At 44.6% G+C, this 17,922-nt stretch overlaps 1 protein-coding gene across 1 annotated transcript in view; it reads right to left on the bottom strand.

The window, feature by feature from the left end:
* The window catches only part of Hydin (HYDIN axonemal central pair apparatus protein), a 350,853-nt gene that overhangs the window by 186,224 nt on the left and 146,707 nt on the right, over window positions 1–17,922 (bottom strand). The window contains 5 exon segments of the mRNA XM_036188859.1: window positions 4,948–5,100; window positions 6,369–6,533; window positions 9,014–9,149; window positions 11,389–11,489; window positions 14,470–14,705. Coding sequence (XP_036044752.1) covers window positions 4,948–5,100; window positions 6,369–6,533; window positions 9,014–9,149; window positions 11,389–11,489; window positions 14,470–14,705 — 791 coding nt within the window.

Raw genomic sequence — 17,922 nt, 5'->3', positions numbered from 1 at the left:
TGGGTCAGTATATATAATCAATGATATCTAAAAATAATAGGTAATAGATAATTGACAACAAAGGATTCTGAAATCACAGATTCTGAACCTCAGTGGTAACGAAGGAAATACAGATAAAAACTACAGTGACATACCATTTCAGGTTCATGCTGGCAAGAGATTAGGCTTCTGACTATACAGTTTTGGGTATTAGAGAGAAAGCTCAGACCCTTCTGGAAGGGCACACTGACACAATTTCTTTGGACCCAACAATTCTACACCTTGGTGTTTGTCCACTCTGCATAAACCCCAAGTTATCATGGATGTGTACAAAGTGACAAGGATTTTGTCCACTGAAGTACTGTTACAATAACCCAACTGTCAGCTTGTAGGAAAAGAAACAATCATAATATCAGTAAGCTGGATACACGTATCTGTTTGCTCAGCTTAGCAAACAGATACATGTGCGTGAGCATGGGTAGCTGTTGGACCTTAACACTGGGACTAAGCAATAAGTCGGAAGGTGTCACATACAGTGACATGACTTAGATAACATTATAAAGCAAAACTCGTTATAAAGTATTTGTAAATATTATTGTGTACTAATACGAAAGTATGGCTTGGGTACACACCAAATTCATGACATGGTTGTCTTTGAGCAAAGAGGAAGTAAACAACACCATCCAGGATAATATCTGCTCTCTTAGTAACATAAAATCAAGATCCCTTGCCATTTTGATGTCCACTCATCAGGCAAAGGGAAGCAGCAAGAATCCCATGAAAAAGGTCACGGGGCTGGGGTCAAACCACTGGGGTCAGCACCAGCTTGCCGCTTATTCCACAGCAACTGAACTGGTCCTTACCTCTGTGCCTGCCATTAGATTTGTAGTAGACATACTATTATCTACAGAATTGCAATCGTAAATAGTAAACGATTGTCACAATGAGTTTCATCTTCCTGTCACCACCATAACTGCCACACCTGTCGCTAGGGGCCAGAAATGAGGTGCAGAGACTGTTATCATTGGGACGAGACAGATACATAATGAAATACAAGAAGAAAAGAGGACCCTGCTGAGGTAAGGGGAGGGTCCAGTTCAGTGCCTGAAGTTCTGAGATGTGAATGCCCGGATCTCCTGTGCGGCATCACTGTGTGGCTCAATGAGCAGCCAACAAAGAGAAATGTCCTATAAGAACCAACCGTGTTTGAATGAGGCATCAGAATTTCCTTCCCCAGGGTCCAGCAGTTCTACATAACAAACCACAGTAGCTTCTCACTTGGATCACTGAGGCAACAGGCCACTGCAAAGTTATCTCACGGCCAGCTGACTCCCAGGGTCTTACTGATATCTGAACAGAAGGCTTTGAGCTAACTGTAGCCAATGCCAAATTAGAGTCCAGGAGTGTAAGAAAAAGGATTCCAGATGCTTCCGAGCATATGCAAAACAACGTCCTTGTTTGGCCCAGCCAGGGACAGGCAGGAAAAGAAGCCACATGTCCTCTAGATGAATGCTGATGTTCTCAGGGTCCTGGAGATGCTCCCCAGGCTCACTTTGTTTCTGCTGCTCAAAGTGAACAGGGGTAATCTATCTTCCTGACATTGCTCTGTCAGGACATAGGTTGTTCTTCTGTCTACAGAGCCTTTCCTCACTGATTTCTTTATCCTTCTACACCTGAGGCAATTTAGTCTACTCTATTTCCCCAAATAAGTCTGCTCCCCGGCTGCCCTCAGGGCAGGTTGGTTTTCCAGGTCTTACTTATGTTTTGAACATGAAATGTCCCCCACAAACTCCTGTGTTTGAGCTGGTGGTGCTGTTTGCGATGATTATGGGACCTTTAGGTGGTTCACTGGAGGAAGTTTTATAGCCTGGCTATCAAATCCTCCACTTCCTGTGTGCAATACAATGTGATCAGGCAGCTTCTGGCTCCTGCTGCTGGGCATTTCCTGCCTGTCACCACATCTTTCTCACCGTGGTGAACTCTAGCCCTCTGCAACTGCAAGCCAAAATGAGTACTTTCTCTCCTAAGTTGCTTTTCTCAGGTATTTTCATAGCAACAAAAATAAAACCAATATAGCAGGTGTTCTAAAGCAATGGAGATTCACTATTCCTTGGGTTCATCATTTTTTAAAACCCAGTATAAGTTAAAATTGTACAGATATATAAATGTATATACATGTACCATATACCATGTATACATTCTTTCATTCCAAACTCTACAAAGAGGTCTCAGTTAAAAAAAAATCCTTAAAAAAAATGTCTAGTATGTATTTCTGGGACATTAAAAATGTCTCCAAACTGTCATTGAACTTCCTGACATCACTTTGAGGGAGGGCTTTCTACTTCCCATCTTCTGACACACACACACAACCCCCAGGTGTGTGCTTCTCACTAAGGGAGAATTGGATCACAGTGGTGTGGCCATGAGGTGTGTGGCCCTGCGTGATGCAGATCCCAGACGGTGACAGCAGGGAGCGTCTGGGGAAGGAGGACATGTGCTGACAGAGGAAAGAAAAGTGACCCTCCTATCAGGACAGCCAGCAAAGAGAGACTGTGGGGCTCCTGAATTTGCTGCAGGCTTGGTGAGGGAGCAAGCAACTATTAGCTGAGACTCTTTCCTAATGCCCGGTAGTCTAAGAATGGGTTTGAAGGCTTGGCCCTGGGGGTCAGTTTGAAATTTAACAAATGGCATTTCACTTTCTCTCAGTTTTCTAAGTTGCCATAATTCAATTTCTGTAATGTTAATACATGTTTATTATTATATACATGTCAGGAAATTAACAAAACCCCAGCTGCCACACAAAAGGAGTGAGTTTTCACCTATGGTAACCACAGTTGAGACCACTTCAGACTTGTACTAACCTCAGCCAACACTGGTTTGCAGGAGCATCCCTGCAGCAGATCACTTGTATCATGTGCTTGGCTCTGATGTAAGGAAATATCAGACAGTTGAGACATGGGATCATGAAATCTTTGTGGGATGAAAAATGTCCCGTTCTAGGAAGCCAGATGGGTCATTCACTATATACTTATACTAATAAAGACAAAGATCATTTATGTAATGTCTACGTGTTGAAATGTACCATAAATATCATAAAATGTTGTGATCTGGGGGCTGGAGGCATGGCACAGAAGTTAAAAGCATGTACTGCTTTTGCAAAGGACCTGAGCTCCCAGAACCCACATTGGGTGCCTCATAACCACCTGTAACTCCAGCTGCAGGGGATCTGGTCTTCTCTTCTAGCTTCTTCAGGCACTTGTGTGCATGTGCGCATACACACACACACACACACACACACACACACACACACACACACCACTACCACAACCACCACAACCACCACACCACCACCACTGAAACTTTTTGAAAAGAAAAGTGAAATTTAGAGAGATTAGTTAACAGGAGAGAACAGGTGCTAGAGTGTCCTGAAGCTTCCTTGGGTAGTCTGTGTCTTCCCCAGGCTCTCCTCAGACCCTGCTGAGTCTACCCCTAGGTTCTAGCTGGGTCACTGACCTCTTTCCTTTTCTAGTGTCAGCTTCATATTGGACCAGGAAGCAATAGTCCTAGGCAAAACTTCATGATTCCTATCAAATGCAACCATGAATTAACTAAATAAATAGAAGTGAATGTCTTTTTCTCGATAGGACTTCCCTCTACTGATTATTAAATAATGTTCTCTAGACAAAATCCACAAGATCTTAGGGCTTCATGCTGAAAGAAGCCATGGCTGTATATAAAAATGGCTGCCTCAGCAAGAAATAAGGAAAAAATGATACAAATGAATCAGCGTGATGATAAAGGCTGCGAATTGGGACCAATGTCCAGTGACCTATTTTGAGACAGGAGAAAAGTGATAATTCTTTTCAATAGTGATTGCTATAAAATCAATAATATTTGATTCTTCAGAAATATCTGAAAATGTTTGCATGAAATGGCAGCTCCCATCCAAACCCAATATTATCTCTTTTTTTGGAACAACAAACAAACAGATAAATAAATAAGAGGTTATAGGTGGCTAGCATTATCTAAAATATAGTTATGAGATATGAAGGTCTGAGACAGACTCATCTTAACATATATATCTTTGTCCTTGTTTCTTTCTTTAATTTCCATTTTTGGCATTCACTATCTTGTATGTGATATATCCTTATAAGATTTATTTTATTGGGGGCTGGAGAGATGGCTCAGCGGTTAAGAACATTGGCTGGTCTTCCAGAGGTCCTGAGTTCAATTCCCAGCAACCACATGGTGGCTCACAACCATCTATAGTGGGATCTGGTGCCCTCTTCTGACATGCAGGCAGAACACTGTATACATAATAAATAAATAAATCTTTTTAAAAAAAGATTTATTTTATTTTTAAGTGTGTGTGTGTGTGTGTGCGCACGCGCGCACGTGCGCGCGCATTCACAAGTGCAGTTGCCTGTGGAGGCCAGAAGAGGGTGCTAGATCCCTTGGAGCTGGAGTAAGCTATCCAATATGGGTATTGGGAACTGAATGAACTCAGCAAGGACTCTTAACTGTGGAACCATCTCTCTACTCCTGATACATCTTTAAAATTTGCACTGAAATACTCTTTGAAGAAAGAGGAGAACAAAAATAGGGTAAACATATTAAGACATGCATATCTAAGGGGAGTCTAATGAGAAATCATTTCAGCTACAGAGACAATGTTCTTCAGAGGGCTTGGAGCTGGGCGTAGGTGTGTTCAGTGATAGCTAAAGCTGGTTCCCTGAAACATCTTCCCGTATGGGATCATATGAAATGCATCTGCTTGCTTAACAGATATACATATTGTATTTCTTGATTAACAAGAGGATTATAAGGAGAATTAAGAATGGGGATGACATGGTTTCATACCACTTAGTCATGCAAATCTCTGCTGCTGGCACTCATTTTTAAACACATGTTGCAAACACAGAGGCAGTGGACATAAGGCAAAGCTGCGACAGCCCAGGACTTACTCACCATGCGCGCCCGAAATAACGCAGGGATAAAGGACTGGTTAGATAGCTGGAGAATTCTTGAAGTATCCTTCAGGACGTAGATATTGCCAAAATCAACTTGCGTGGGATGTATGAAGATAACCGGGCCTTCTCCAATACTCTGTATATGACATGCCTGAGTTCCACAAGAGAAAGAACACAGGACCAGGTGAAATGCTCCCCTTAAGAGGGATGAAAATAAAAGCTGCTAGTCTCCTCTAATAAAATAGAAGAGTCAGGAAGGGTGCTGATCTGAGCTGATGTCCCTTCCCACTGGTTCTCTATGGTCAGAGGGACATGTAGCTTTGAGCACGTGTAGTGAGAAATGTCTATCTAGCCTGGAATGCCTCCCTGGGATGGTCAGCTTCCCTGGGCCAGTACAAGGTCACACAGTAGAGAAAACCAGACTCTTGGAGCCATGTGTCCCACTCAACCCTTTGGGCTTCAAGAACATGTAACATGATGTTAAATGTCAGTGCTTTGAGTCGGATGTGTCTGAGTTTGATACCCAGTCCTGTCACTCTGCTAACAGTTGACAGGCAGTGCTACTGCACACAGCTGTGCTGGGTGGTGGTTGAAATCCATACTATGTGGGTCCTTGCTGTTCCTAAAGCACTAGCTGCCTTCTTACCAGGTGTATCTGTGCAGGAGCTGGAGTGGTCACAGTGAGCCACGGGGGGTTGCTGGCCTGCTGTGGATCATCTACAGCGTCTTATACAGAAGTGGTCCAAGAAAAGCTTAGCTCATTGTGCTCTGTGGGCAATCAGGATCCGCTCAAAGGATGCCACCCAGCTTCCAAGCGAAGTGAATGCCCAGGGAAACAACCTCCATCAAAACTCAAAATTTATCAGTTCAGCCTAAGCAGCAGTGTTCAGTGTCTCTCTCCTACCTTGCCTAGAGACTCTTAACATCTCTGGTAGGTAAACATAGATGACAGTTAATAGGATTGCTCTATAGGAAAAAATCTGGGGAGTCGGCTATGAAACCGATCTTGCAGCCTGTAGGTGACGGAGTGATGGTGACACTTGGCTTTGCTCTGGGAACAACTGAGGAGCTTTGGTTAAACATGCAGATATATTGACCAAGGAAAGGCACTAACTGTGTGTGTGTGTGTGTGTGTGTGTGTGTGTGTGTGTGTGTGTGTGTACATGGATGCATGCATATGGATATTTGGCACTCAATTAGGTTTAAGAGCAATTACTATACTACCTTACAACTTTTGGATGCATCTGCATAGTTTTCCCAGGTACTGCCACACATGAGTTTTACTACTGCAGAATGAAAACATAAAGCCCTGTAACTACAGAAACCAGAAGATACACAATGATGACAGGATGTCAATGAAGAAGATAAAAACTCTGTGGTAGGGAGTGACTTCAACTGTGATTCTGAAAACTGACTCACCAGAGGGGTGTCTTGGCTCCCAAAGATAGAGATGTAAACTGTGGATCTGTGTTCACCGGTGACCTGGGTCTCCAACGATAGTGGTATGTTCACAGTGCTGTGGGGGGAGATGACCCCACAGGGGGCGGGGCTGGAAAGCAGTACAGCCGGTGGATTCTCATACAGCTACAGAGAGAAACCAGGGGAGAAGCAGGCCACATATCAGTTTATTTTGAAACAACTGTCCTTCTGCATTCATGGAGAGTCATTAGGAGTATGTCATCATTTAGAGTAGTCTATGGCATAAAGGACACCAGGTGAAGCGCAATGCATATGAGGCAAAAGGTCCTAAGTTCCCAGCACGGTGAGATGCAGAGATGATGAGCACAAGGGCATTCTGGACAACAGCCTTTCATGGCCAAGGTCTACAGCTGGGTCCCTGTGCCTTCACACTTCATTTCCCATTGCCGTAGACCTTTGCACCCCATTAGTGGAGGCCATGCCACCAGCGGTTCCTGAGCACGTGGTCCTCATCCCACCTGTGATCCTTTGCACTTGTGAGCTCCTTCTTAGCCCGCTCTTCTCCTTGACCTGCCTCAGGTACTTTTTCTTGAATTTGCTCCAGTTACCTCACCCCCCCCCCCAAAGCTGCAGAGGTGGGGCCTTGCTCCAAGAGCATCCCCTAAGTCCTTTTCTATAGCACATGGCCACCTGCATGTTCATCACTATGGGCTGGATGTATTTTGAAGCCTGGCTTCTCCTTTTTTACAAGCCCAGTTTCTGGCCCAAAGCTTACCCTGTAGGTCTGGATGATTCTGAAAACCTTACCGGGGACCTTAGCTCTCAGCAGAAAGGCACAGCATGCAGCTTTCACCCTTCTGGAATATCCCTGCCTTTTCTGCATCTGGCCTGGCCTAACATAGCTTAACATGCTCTATCTTTATGTATCATTCTTTTGCTGAGCACCCCCCACCCAGAGCCTGAGACCAGAGAAAAAAGTCTGTGACACTGATCTTTATCCAAATAATGTATTTTGTGTGCTATAGTTTTTAAAATTATTTTAGTATCTTAGAACATGTGTCAAAAAGAAAATATTAAGTCTCTTGATGACTGAGTAATCTTCATTGTCCATTTTGCACCCAAGGCAGGCTCTACCTGGTTCCCAGCTCCCTGTGTTGGAAGTGCTTCCCTTGACCCTTGACCCTGGACACAGGCTCTATTCTGAGTCCTTGAGATGACCATGTACAACATAGGGCCCTCCTCCTCTGCTGCTGGCTCTCTGCTGGATGTGTCCTGTAGCTGGGTCCCTGGTTTCTGCTTGTCTTAGAGAAGCCCGCATAATAATTCCAACTTCCTCTCCTACATGATAGCCCTTTGGCTAGTGAGAGGTAGCCATCTTGTCCCGGTTGAGCCTTCTTTGTTCAGTTGAAACACCTGAGGTGGCTCTTCCCATGACTGAGATTTGCAGATGACATGGGTTACATTTTGGTTACCCTAAACATGATGCTCCGCCCCCCTCCCCAAGTTTTTATTACAAAAGACGACAAGAGCTGAAGATAAAACTCTGGCCATGTTTTGACCAGTGCCTACCAGCTTCCTTTAGCTGTATTTCTCAGATGCAGCCCAAATCTTTATTGATTCTGTGGTCCCCACAAAACACTAACAAATAAATCTCGGTAGTGGTCTGAATAAGAAATGTTCCTCTTAGGACCAGGGATTTGAACACTTGGTCCCTAGTTAGTGGTACCATTTTAGGATGTAGAGACTTGCTTGAGGAGGTACACCATTGGGGGTTTGTAGACTCTCTCTACTCCAGTTCACTCTCTCTGCTATGTGTGTGTTGAAATGTGCTCAACTCACTTCTGCTCCAGCTGCCTGCTGCCATGCCTCCCTGCCACAATGGACTCTCGCCCCTGGAACCATTAAGCCAGAATAAACTATTTCTTCCATAAGCTGTTCTTTGTCATGGTGTTTATCATAACAGCATAAAAGTAGCTAATAAAACATCCCAGTTACCCTCCCCCATGAGTCTATACTGTAGTCTGTATGCCCAGAGCTAAATTTTAAACCCAAATGCATTCTTGGTAAACCATGTCATTAGTGACCTTCTGCTAATCTAGTCTATATAAGTCTTTCTGAATTTTCTGCATATGTGACTTGTTTGGTCCTCTACATAGCCAGGGGTAGTAGTGTATGGAAGGATATAGTTCATAGGCATTAAGACACAGCCTCTCTTCCTGTGTAACCCCTAGCTTTCTGGTCCAAATGGTCCACTAATAAACACTTTGTTGCCATATCTTGGTGATGCTGTTCATCCATGGCCATGAGCACAAAGGAAATCTCCCAGTTCACTTCCCAAGCTCGGTTAATTCACAGACAATTATCTGCAGGTGCACTTCTGCATGTTGGCTTAATTGACATGTTCCCTTCTTTATCAAGGACAATTTCCCTGGGAAATTAACCACTGTTTATACTTGCAGCTGCTAATCCACACAGAGAGCAATCCAGCTGTGGCTTCCTAACCCAACATGCAACTCATCTGAGGGTTAAAAATCAGAAGCACAGGAGGTCCCATGCGCAGGACTATGGCTTCTCAGAAGGATGCTTTCTCCCTGAGGGAGTCTACTGGAAGAAATCTCAACACTGAAGAAAGATAAATTACTCACCTGGGGCAGGACCTTATAGCACCCGGGAAGGTCATCAGGATTGACAAGCTGGATGGTCTTCTCATAGGGGTACTTCAGGAAGCAGCGTCCAAAGTCCACCTCTGTGGTAACCAATTGGAGGGTGGGCACAACACACCTGCTCGAAGGAGCCCATTAGACAAGTCAAAATAGAGAGCTGGTTTACAGCCGGAAAGGCAGAGTCCTAAATGTATCTGTTATTGTCACAGAGTAGCTTTTCTCTGATAATAGTGGGCACCATGGGGCACAACCGATCGTTTCAACTCATCGGAGCTATTCTCTCCCTTTTAGTCCCCACTCACCATTAGTTACTCAGAAGAGAACTAGAGGTAGACCTCCTTAAATAGCCACCTTTGCTGGGCAGTGACAGCCCTTTCCATTAGTTTTCCAGCGTGGCCCTCCTTTGTGAAGGGCCCCATAGCCAAGTTCACTAGGGTAGCGGGTCTGCGTCTGTGTCAAATAGGGCCAATGGCAACTACATGGAGTCTTAACCAGCCGTGACACTGTGGATGGGTCAGAAAGCCTCCAGACCGTGGTCTGACATGAAGCACAAAGATGGAGAGGACTGGTTGTGGAGCTACATGGAGCCCGGTTTAATGCTGACCCCACAAAGTCCAACCTGGGTTAGAGTCAGCTGTTCTTTGTCTCACGTCTCACTCCCCTAGGGAGTAAAATGAAAGCGTTCTGGAGACCGGATGGCACATATTCAGTGGGGCTGCTACTCTTAGGGCGGTGTGGAGGAATCCAGGAGAGAGGGGATGGCCCTGGGGTGAGGGCATGGCAAGAGTCAGTGCTGGCTCTGTGAGGGGATGCCGTGAGGTACAAGTTCTAAGAGAAGCTCTTCTGTTGAGGGTCAGCAAGCAGTTCCCGCAGGTGACACGGGAAATGGTAACAGGAAGGGATCTCTCTTCAACCTGATGATGAGTGCTCATTTTCAGCTAGCATGAAGATTGTCAGTTGACCCCCATGACTTTCTCAAAGCTAATCCTTTGCTCTCTGAGCCAGTGTGGCTGAGAGGGTTTGTGATATTTTATATGGCTCACAGCAAACCTTAGCAGGAAACTCACAGTCCCTTTAGGCATTATTATTTTTTACAATTTAGAACAGCTGCAGGGAAGGAGGCTGAAAGGTGTCAGAAACAGCCAGCACAGAAGTCAAATGCAAGACCAGACCCAAGGCAAAGGCAGACCTCAGAGTGGTACAGGCTGGACCAAAGAGCTTTTCCTGTTTTCCGTGAAACAAACAAACAAAAAATGGTCGGATTGTAATGACATTCAGTAGACTGAGGCAGCAAGAGTTCTAGCTCCTTCTAGGTGGACATTTGTCTCCACTCAAGCTTCAGACACACACAGGGAGGCCAGTTATTATCTCCCCATCAATCAGCACGTCTGCACCTCCTTCAAGGTGTGCCTCCCTAAGACTCATGGGACCTAACCCCAGATACTGATATGCTAGTTCTGCACATCATTTTCTCTCTGTCCACAGCATTTGCTTCTACACAGTCCTGAAGCCTGTTTGCTGTGGTAGGAGTGCAGCCCCATTTCAACCTGACTTCACAGGTCCTTACCGACTCACAGAGAGAGAGAGAGAGAGAGAGAGAGAGAGAGAGAGAGAGAGAGAAGCTGGGTGCTTGGGAGATGGAGCTGTGAATACAGTGTTTGCTGTGCAAACACGAGGAGCTGAGTTAGGACCCCCCCCCCACACACACACACACATACTCATGTAAAAGCTGCATGTGGTGGGGCAGAGAGTGGATCCCGGATGCTCCATGGCCAAGTTTAGTGATAAAGTTCCAAGTTCAGTGATAAACCCTGACTCAAAAATAAGGTAAAGAGTGACAGAGAGGACACCCAAGATCAATCTCTGGGCTTTACATGTGCACACCTGGAGTGAGTGCATCCCTACACTTATGTGTACACATACATATACAACACACATAGACACACCCTATGTGTGTGCATACACACAGAATGAAGATGATACATTTCTATTACTAGAGATTGACAATAGCACCTTCTACTACATGACTTTGGTATAATCAATCACACTAAACACTGAAAAATAAAATTTAGCAACTTGTCACCTACCTGCTAAACCCTTTCAGTTACATACTTATATAGAAGACCCATCAGAAGGCAACACAACACACATGTTAAGCCTTTTGGTCCTTAGGATCTCCACCAAATGTCCTTTACAAACATTCTCTGTTTTAAAGCTTTGACCTTTGTGCTCCAGATTCCATTTCCCATCCCAGAAACCCAAGAGAACTCCGGTATGCAGTGTTTGGCAGGCCAACTGCCTTGTGGGAGGTGGGGGGGGGGGCACGACGTGGGCAGAGAGGAACAGGTGCATGCTACCTGGCTGTAATCAAGAGTGCCAGCACTTCTTCTCCAATACCCTCCACATCTACCACCAGCGCCAGCTCGTATTTCTGCACAGTGTTGGAGCACAAGGTCACCTGGGAAGAAAAAGGTGACAAGTTGCTATTTGGAAAGGCGTGGGGGGGGGGGCACGGGGACACACGACTTGAGTCAGCACGCTTTCTAAGCACTTTACATTGTGGGGTCAGGGCATTGGCGGATGTTTTCAAAGGCTGGGTTAGAAACGCAATGTTGTTAGCACAATAGGCTGGTTCATTTCTGAGGTGATTTTTATAACAGGAACTTCACACCCACACCAAGGGGAAAATGACCACAGATGGTGAGAAATAACAGGCTTTAGTTACTGCAGTTTAAATTGTTCCTTATGCTACGGGTGGCTATCTAAATGATAAAGCCTCAATATAATTGAGTAAACAGTACAGTGCATTTTCTCTTACATCAAAGGGAAATGAAAATAATTGTGTATACTTCAGAAACTGGCTGGGGCAATCCAGTTTTCAAACTAAAAATTTGCCCTCCCTTTTCAGTTTCATTATTAGAGCAGAAAATAACAAGGTCCAAGCCAGGTCCACCTGAGGACAATCTCTACCCTGTGTTTGTATTTACACTGTGAAACTTTGTGTTTATGCCCTCTGAAAGCCTCGTTACAACTTTTAATTGCTTCAAAATGATTTCTACTGGAAGGCATACTTGTTAGTCTGGAAAACAGCTTCTGGCATGGGCTACGGGTTTTCTGTCTATAAATTATGTATCAGGTACTAATTAAAATCTTTTTGGTTGCAGAGGGAATTGCCACATGCAAATTTGAGTCCACACAGACCTGGCTGGAGTGTGGATCAGAAGGGAGAGACGAAGCGCAGACAGGGTGTTTGCCAAATATACCAGAGAAATAAAAAGAAGGAAAGCATTGATTTGAAAATAAAACTTGTCAGGCTTGGAGAAAAGCTGAGGATGTCAGTCTGCATGATTGGAACCCCAGTTTATGTATTGGGATTGTGGTCCATAGGAAGAAAGTCAAGGGTTCCAGCAGGAGAGATGGGGGAGAGATGCTGTCTTCAGACACCCCTGTGCTATCTCTAGGGGCAAAAGGGAAGGGAGCCTGCATGGAGGCTGAGCATCAAGTGAAAGATAGGTCCACCACAGCCGAGCTCCTTACTAGGAAAAGCCAGTTAGCAATCTCCAGAGAATGTGATGACATATCAAACCTCTTCAGACCCCTGGAGAAGGCCACGGAAAGAGCTGAAAATTCCCAGGAAAAGAGTTAAGGTGGAGAGATCCCAGGCAAGATATTGAGAAGCTTCAAAACAAAATTGGGGATGAAACAGTGGCTGGATTAAATATTCAATGATAATATCTAAAGAATTCGCCATCTCCTTTCCCAGAAATCATCACTTTGGTTTAGCAGCCTTCCATTTAGCTAGATCTCAGTGTTGGGAGAAGCAAAGGCTAAAACCCTCCTCAGTTAACTGTGAAATAATCCTGCCGATGGCACCACGAGGCCATCTAAATCCAGTGCATTGACCTTACTTCAGACCAAGCCTAGAGTGGGGAGAGGAGCCAGGCAGCCGTCATATTCCATTTCCTGTGGACTCAAATACAAAGCTCTAATGGAAACGAACACCACACTCACATTTGCCAGGACCCAGATTTAGACTGCAAACCTGAATGACCTGGCTGTCAGCCTGGCATAAACCTGGATGTTTATGGTTGTGGAGCATCAGAGTCTGAAGCCAGAGTCTGAGTTCTTCTTCTCTTCATTTAGTGTCAATGGGTGCGTTGTCCTTATGGGACAGAGACTGCACTGGAAAGAACTGGAAGCTGCAGTTCCTGGGAGGCATTGCATCTACACTCATGTAAATCAACTGGAGTGTCCTGGTCTGGTGGGAACAAGGTTGTTCTAGAGAAACACTGTGCTCTTCTTTTGGCCATTAGATTATTGAAACAGTGGTTCCTAAGAAACTGGAACCCCCTTCCCTATCAACTCCTGGAATCTTAAGCTGGAGAAGGCTGCTGCCTGGTGCTAGCCAGTGGGGAGCTTGTCTCCTGGAAAGAGATCTTACACAGTTCCAAAAATTGGTCAGACCACCTCGGAGGAGAGACCATAGGTGAAATTGTGATGATGGGTGAGGCCAGACCTAGACCAGAACTACTCTACTTAAACCAAATCTCATGTCAGGACCCCAAGATGACCGGGGAGGGGGTGCCGCTAGACTTCTTTGTTGCTTTTTCCATGGTGGGGATTTGTCTTTCTACTTGACTTACTGAGGCCTGGCTTGCTAGCACTGGCTGAGCACAGGCTCTAACCTTAGCAATTCCAGTAACACAAGCAGCGTGAATTTCTCTGCCCACTCTATTTGTATTTGGTTCCTTGGTTTCAGAGGCTTGTTTCCTACAGGCCCAGTTCTGCATGTGATTCCCTGTTGTGAAATATTATTTTAGGATGTGTTATATTTGTTTATGCTGTGGAACATTTGCTTTAATGATGCCAAGATGGGTTGCATTCTTTCATGTTGCATTTGTTCAGCTTTGTGAAGCTGTGTTACTTTGCCTGTCTAAAACACCTGATGGTCTAATAAAGGGCTGAACAGCCAATAGCAAGGCAGAGAGAGGATAGGCAGGGATGGCAGGCAAAGAGTATAAATAGGAGGAGAAATCTGGGAGGAGAAGATTGAGGAATGTGAACAAAAGGAGAGGAGGACATCAGGGGCCAGCCACCCAGCTACATAGCAAGCCACAGAGTAAGAAGTAAAGAAAGGTATACAGAAAGAGAGAAAGATAAAAGCCCAGAGGCAAAAGGCAGAAGGGATATTTATGTTAAGACAAGCTGGCAAAAAACAAGCCAAGGTAAGGCCAGGCATTTATAAGTAAGAAGAAGCCTCCCTGTGATTTATTTGGGAGCTGGGCGATGGACCCCCAAAGAACAAAGAGCCCAAAAAGCAAAGAGTAAAAACAACCCACAACAATTCCCCTGGCACTCCCAGAGAGCCCAGGTGAGGTATCAGTGGCTATCTGAAAGGTGGGTGTTGGGCTGTGTGTGCTGAAGGCTGTGCATGTTACCTTGATGGCAGCGAACCCCTGGGCACGTATGGTGCCGCTACTGGGAGTGATGGTGAATTCTTTTGGTTTAGTTGCGGATATTTCTGTATTGATCCAAGACCGTCTTTTAGTGTCCGACTCCTGAGAGTAACTTGGGATGCTTTGCTGGCCATCGCCATCCCCACGGACACGTAATTTGAAGGTCATGGGGACCAAAGACGTATTGTTGAGGGAACACATCAAAGTATGGGGAAATCCTGGGAAAAAAAAACAAGAGGTGAGAAAGACTCCCTTCTCCCAATAGCCCCCTTTGGCCAATAAATCCCCCCTTGCAATGGCCTAGCATTGTGTACGTAATTCATCACTATTCCTCACCACTTTCCAACTTGTCCTAAGTTTGTTTATTTATTGTGTGTGCATGTGTGTGAGATGTGTGGAGGTCAGAGGTCAATGTTAGGTATCTTCCTCAATCACTATCCACTTTATTTTTTGATACAGAGTCTCTCACCAAGACTGGATTTTCCTGGTTTGGTTAGACTAGCTGTCCAGCAAAGTTCAGGGATCTTTTCTCTGCCTCCCCCATGTTGGGATTATAAGTATGCCCCACTGTATCCAGGTAGTTCATGGGGGTTCTGGGAGATCCAATTCAGGTTCCTATGCTCTCACAGCACTTCATTAACTCAGCCAAGTCCCTAGGCCCTCTTTAAAAATCTTCTAAATGTATGTACAAGACAATGGGTTTCATTGTGAGATCTTCATCTTCAGAAATGTACGTCATTCATTCTCTTTGCTCATATTCATTTCCTGTTATCGCCTTAAATCACCAATCATGCAATCAATAAATATACTTTATTCATTCATGAATTAACTAAAGAATATTTATCATGCATTAAGTCATGCAGGTTAAACAGTGATACAAAACAAGGCCCTTGGCTGTCAGCCAGGCAGCCTCTCCTGCTACTTATTTTGAATGGTCTTGTAGGGCGTAATTTACCTTTATTCTCTGCATAAAATGCAGATTTTTAAAATACAGGATCATACTCACTCCTCTTTGCCAATGTGTGAATACAGAAGCCTACATAGCTGTTGTCTGCTCTTTGATCTAAAACTTGCCAGGAGGTGACAAAATATGTACCTGTCCTTTCTGAGGAGTGCTCTCGGGGCTGATGACAGTGAGTAGTTAGTAGTAGCCTCTCCCAGGGAAGACTTGGTGATCTGGGTTAGAGCCAGCAGAGACTAACACTAGTCTGCCTCCCCAGAGTTCTGTGTCAGGTTATATCCAGCCCACTGCCTTCCCCTTGGTGAGACTCACTCCTCTCCAAAGAGATGGAGGTCTCCTTTGCTGGGACAGCAATACATTGACTTCTGGCTGCATTCCCTGGGTGGCTGTTGTTATATTGCTGTCACTTTTAGAGGATAATTTACATGGCTGGTTTTTCTAGAGACAACAACCACTTTTCTGCCTAAAACCACCTTCTTTTAGAAATCCCAGAGACTGATGGAAAGTCGCCTTCACAATCATGTAATTGCTACACTGGACTATCCAGAGCTTTCCCAATAATGACTCTGAAAACTATACTTGGCCATTATTAATACAGGGCAGTATGAAAAGTGGATTCTATAGTTACATGGTCCTCCAAATAATTGCCCAGACCAATTCCTTAGCCAGAAGTTTTTCACAGAATAAAACTCATTATAACTTCCTTAGGACAGTCCTGGGCCAATGTCTCTGTTGTCCCACATCCACAAAGCCTACAAAGGGGATGTTGAGGACCCAGTGGGCATCAGCAAGAATGCTATACCTAGGCGTCCATCCACAGTCTGTTCTATCTACAGTTCTACCTGAAAGTATTTTACAGTTCTCAACATCTGTATTCCCTCCAGTTATGTCTGTGGCTGAGTCTTAGGATAATTAACAACACAACTGGACAGATGTTCAGGGAGTCACAAAGGTGTTCATACTTCTTCCTGTACTCAATACTGATTTGAAGGAAACCATTATCAAAAGGTTTAATTCTCCTTCAACATCTACATTTTATCTAACCTAAAAAGACTCTTGAGAAGCTCTCTCTTGAGGCTAAGGTGGCTCAGTGGTTAAGACCACTGACTACTTTTGCAGAGGACCCTGGTTTGGTTCCCAGCATCTACATGGTGACTCACAACTGTTTCTAACTCCAGTTCCAGGGGATCTGATGCCCTCTGCTGGTCTCCATTGAGCACTGCATGCACATGGTGTGCTGACATACAAGCAGGCAAAACACCCATGCACTTAAAATAAAAATAAATAAATCTGAAAAAGATCTCTGTCTGTCTGTCTGTCTCGCTCTAGCTAAAACTTGGGCCTGGGGTCTTGAACATGCTAAGTAAGTGCTCTACCACTGTGCAGAATCTTCACCCATGAGATTTCTTGCATAAACTGTAAACCACAGAGCACACAGCAGCAGCAGCAGCAGCAGCAGCAGCAGATTCTTCAAAAAGATGGTATGTGGAGAACCCAGGCTCACTACTAAACAACAGGCCCCCAAAAGAAGACATCACACTGATTCAGTAGCATGCATGACCAAAAATTAAATGACAGTGGAGAGACTTTGGGGACATTCGTGGGAGATTTTAGACAAGAGTATCCTAGTGTTTCTAGTAAACTAAGAATCTTCACAAAGGAGAGGGAAACATGTGGGTGGGTTGTTTTGCAAATGAGGTGGCACTTTTGTAGTTAGTCACAGAAAGGATTCTGGACAGCAGATACATAATCTAGAAAAGTCTATATATCTATATCATGGACTTTATGCAGTATAGTGCATGTGGGGGGCTTCACATAATGTTTTCTGAATAAGTGAGAGTCTCCTAACATCCAAATGTAAAGCAACTGACAAACACATTATGACTAGGTTTTTGCCTAAAGAACTATTTTCCTACAGTAGACAGGTCCATTCTACATGAGACAAGACAGACAGGAAACAGTGAGACAGGCTAGTGAGAAGCGGGATGGGACTGAAATGGGTAGTGCTCAATCTGGGATTTTCCTACTGGCACCTTCTAAACAGAAGGGCAAATTCAGTTTAAATCAGTGCAAATTAACCCACTGAATAATTGAAATTCTCTTTCTCAAGAGGAATTAGGAATAGGACTTGGCTACGTAGGATTGGACATTGGAAGGTCATAAATATTTATTATAATTTTCTTTTATTTTTTATTATGAAGGACCAAATTTTGCCTCATGGGGGCAACATCCCAGTTGAAAGCAGGTCTCAAAACAAACAGCGATTCTATCAGTACTGTGTGGCTTTGGCAAGTAATTTAAAAGCCCCGAGGCTCCAATTTTGCTTATTAGAGACAGTGACGACCTCTGTGAAGCAATGCTGGGTTCAAGTGCACCACTGCAGCACGCCATTCACTGAGCAGTGAGAAGCCACAAGAAGTAACAAGGGAGATGCTGCTGCTGCGGTGGCAGCGGCGGCAGCGGCAGTGGCTGCG

Source organism: Onychomys torridus, chromosome 5, assembly GCF_903995425.1.
Source record: "Onychomys torridus chromosome 5, mOncTor1.1, whole genome shotgun sequence".
Lineage (NCBI taxonomy): Eukaryota > Metazoa > Chordata > Mammalia > Rodentia > Cricetidae > Onychomys > Onychomys torridus.
The sequence above is the reverse complement of the archived record's forward strand: the minus strand, read 5'-3'. Positions and strand labels throughout refer to the sequence as shown.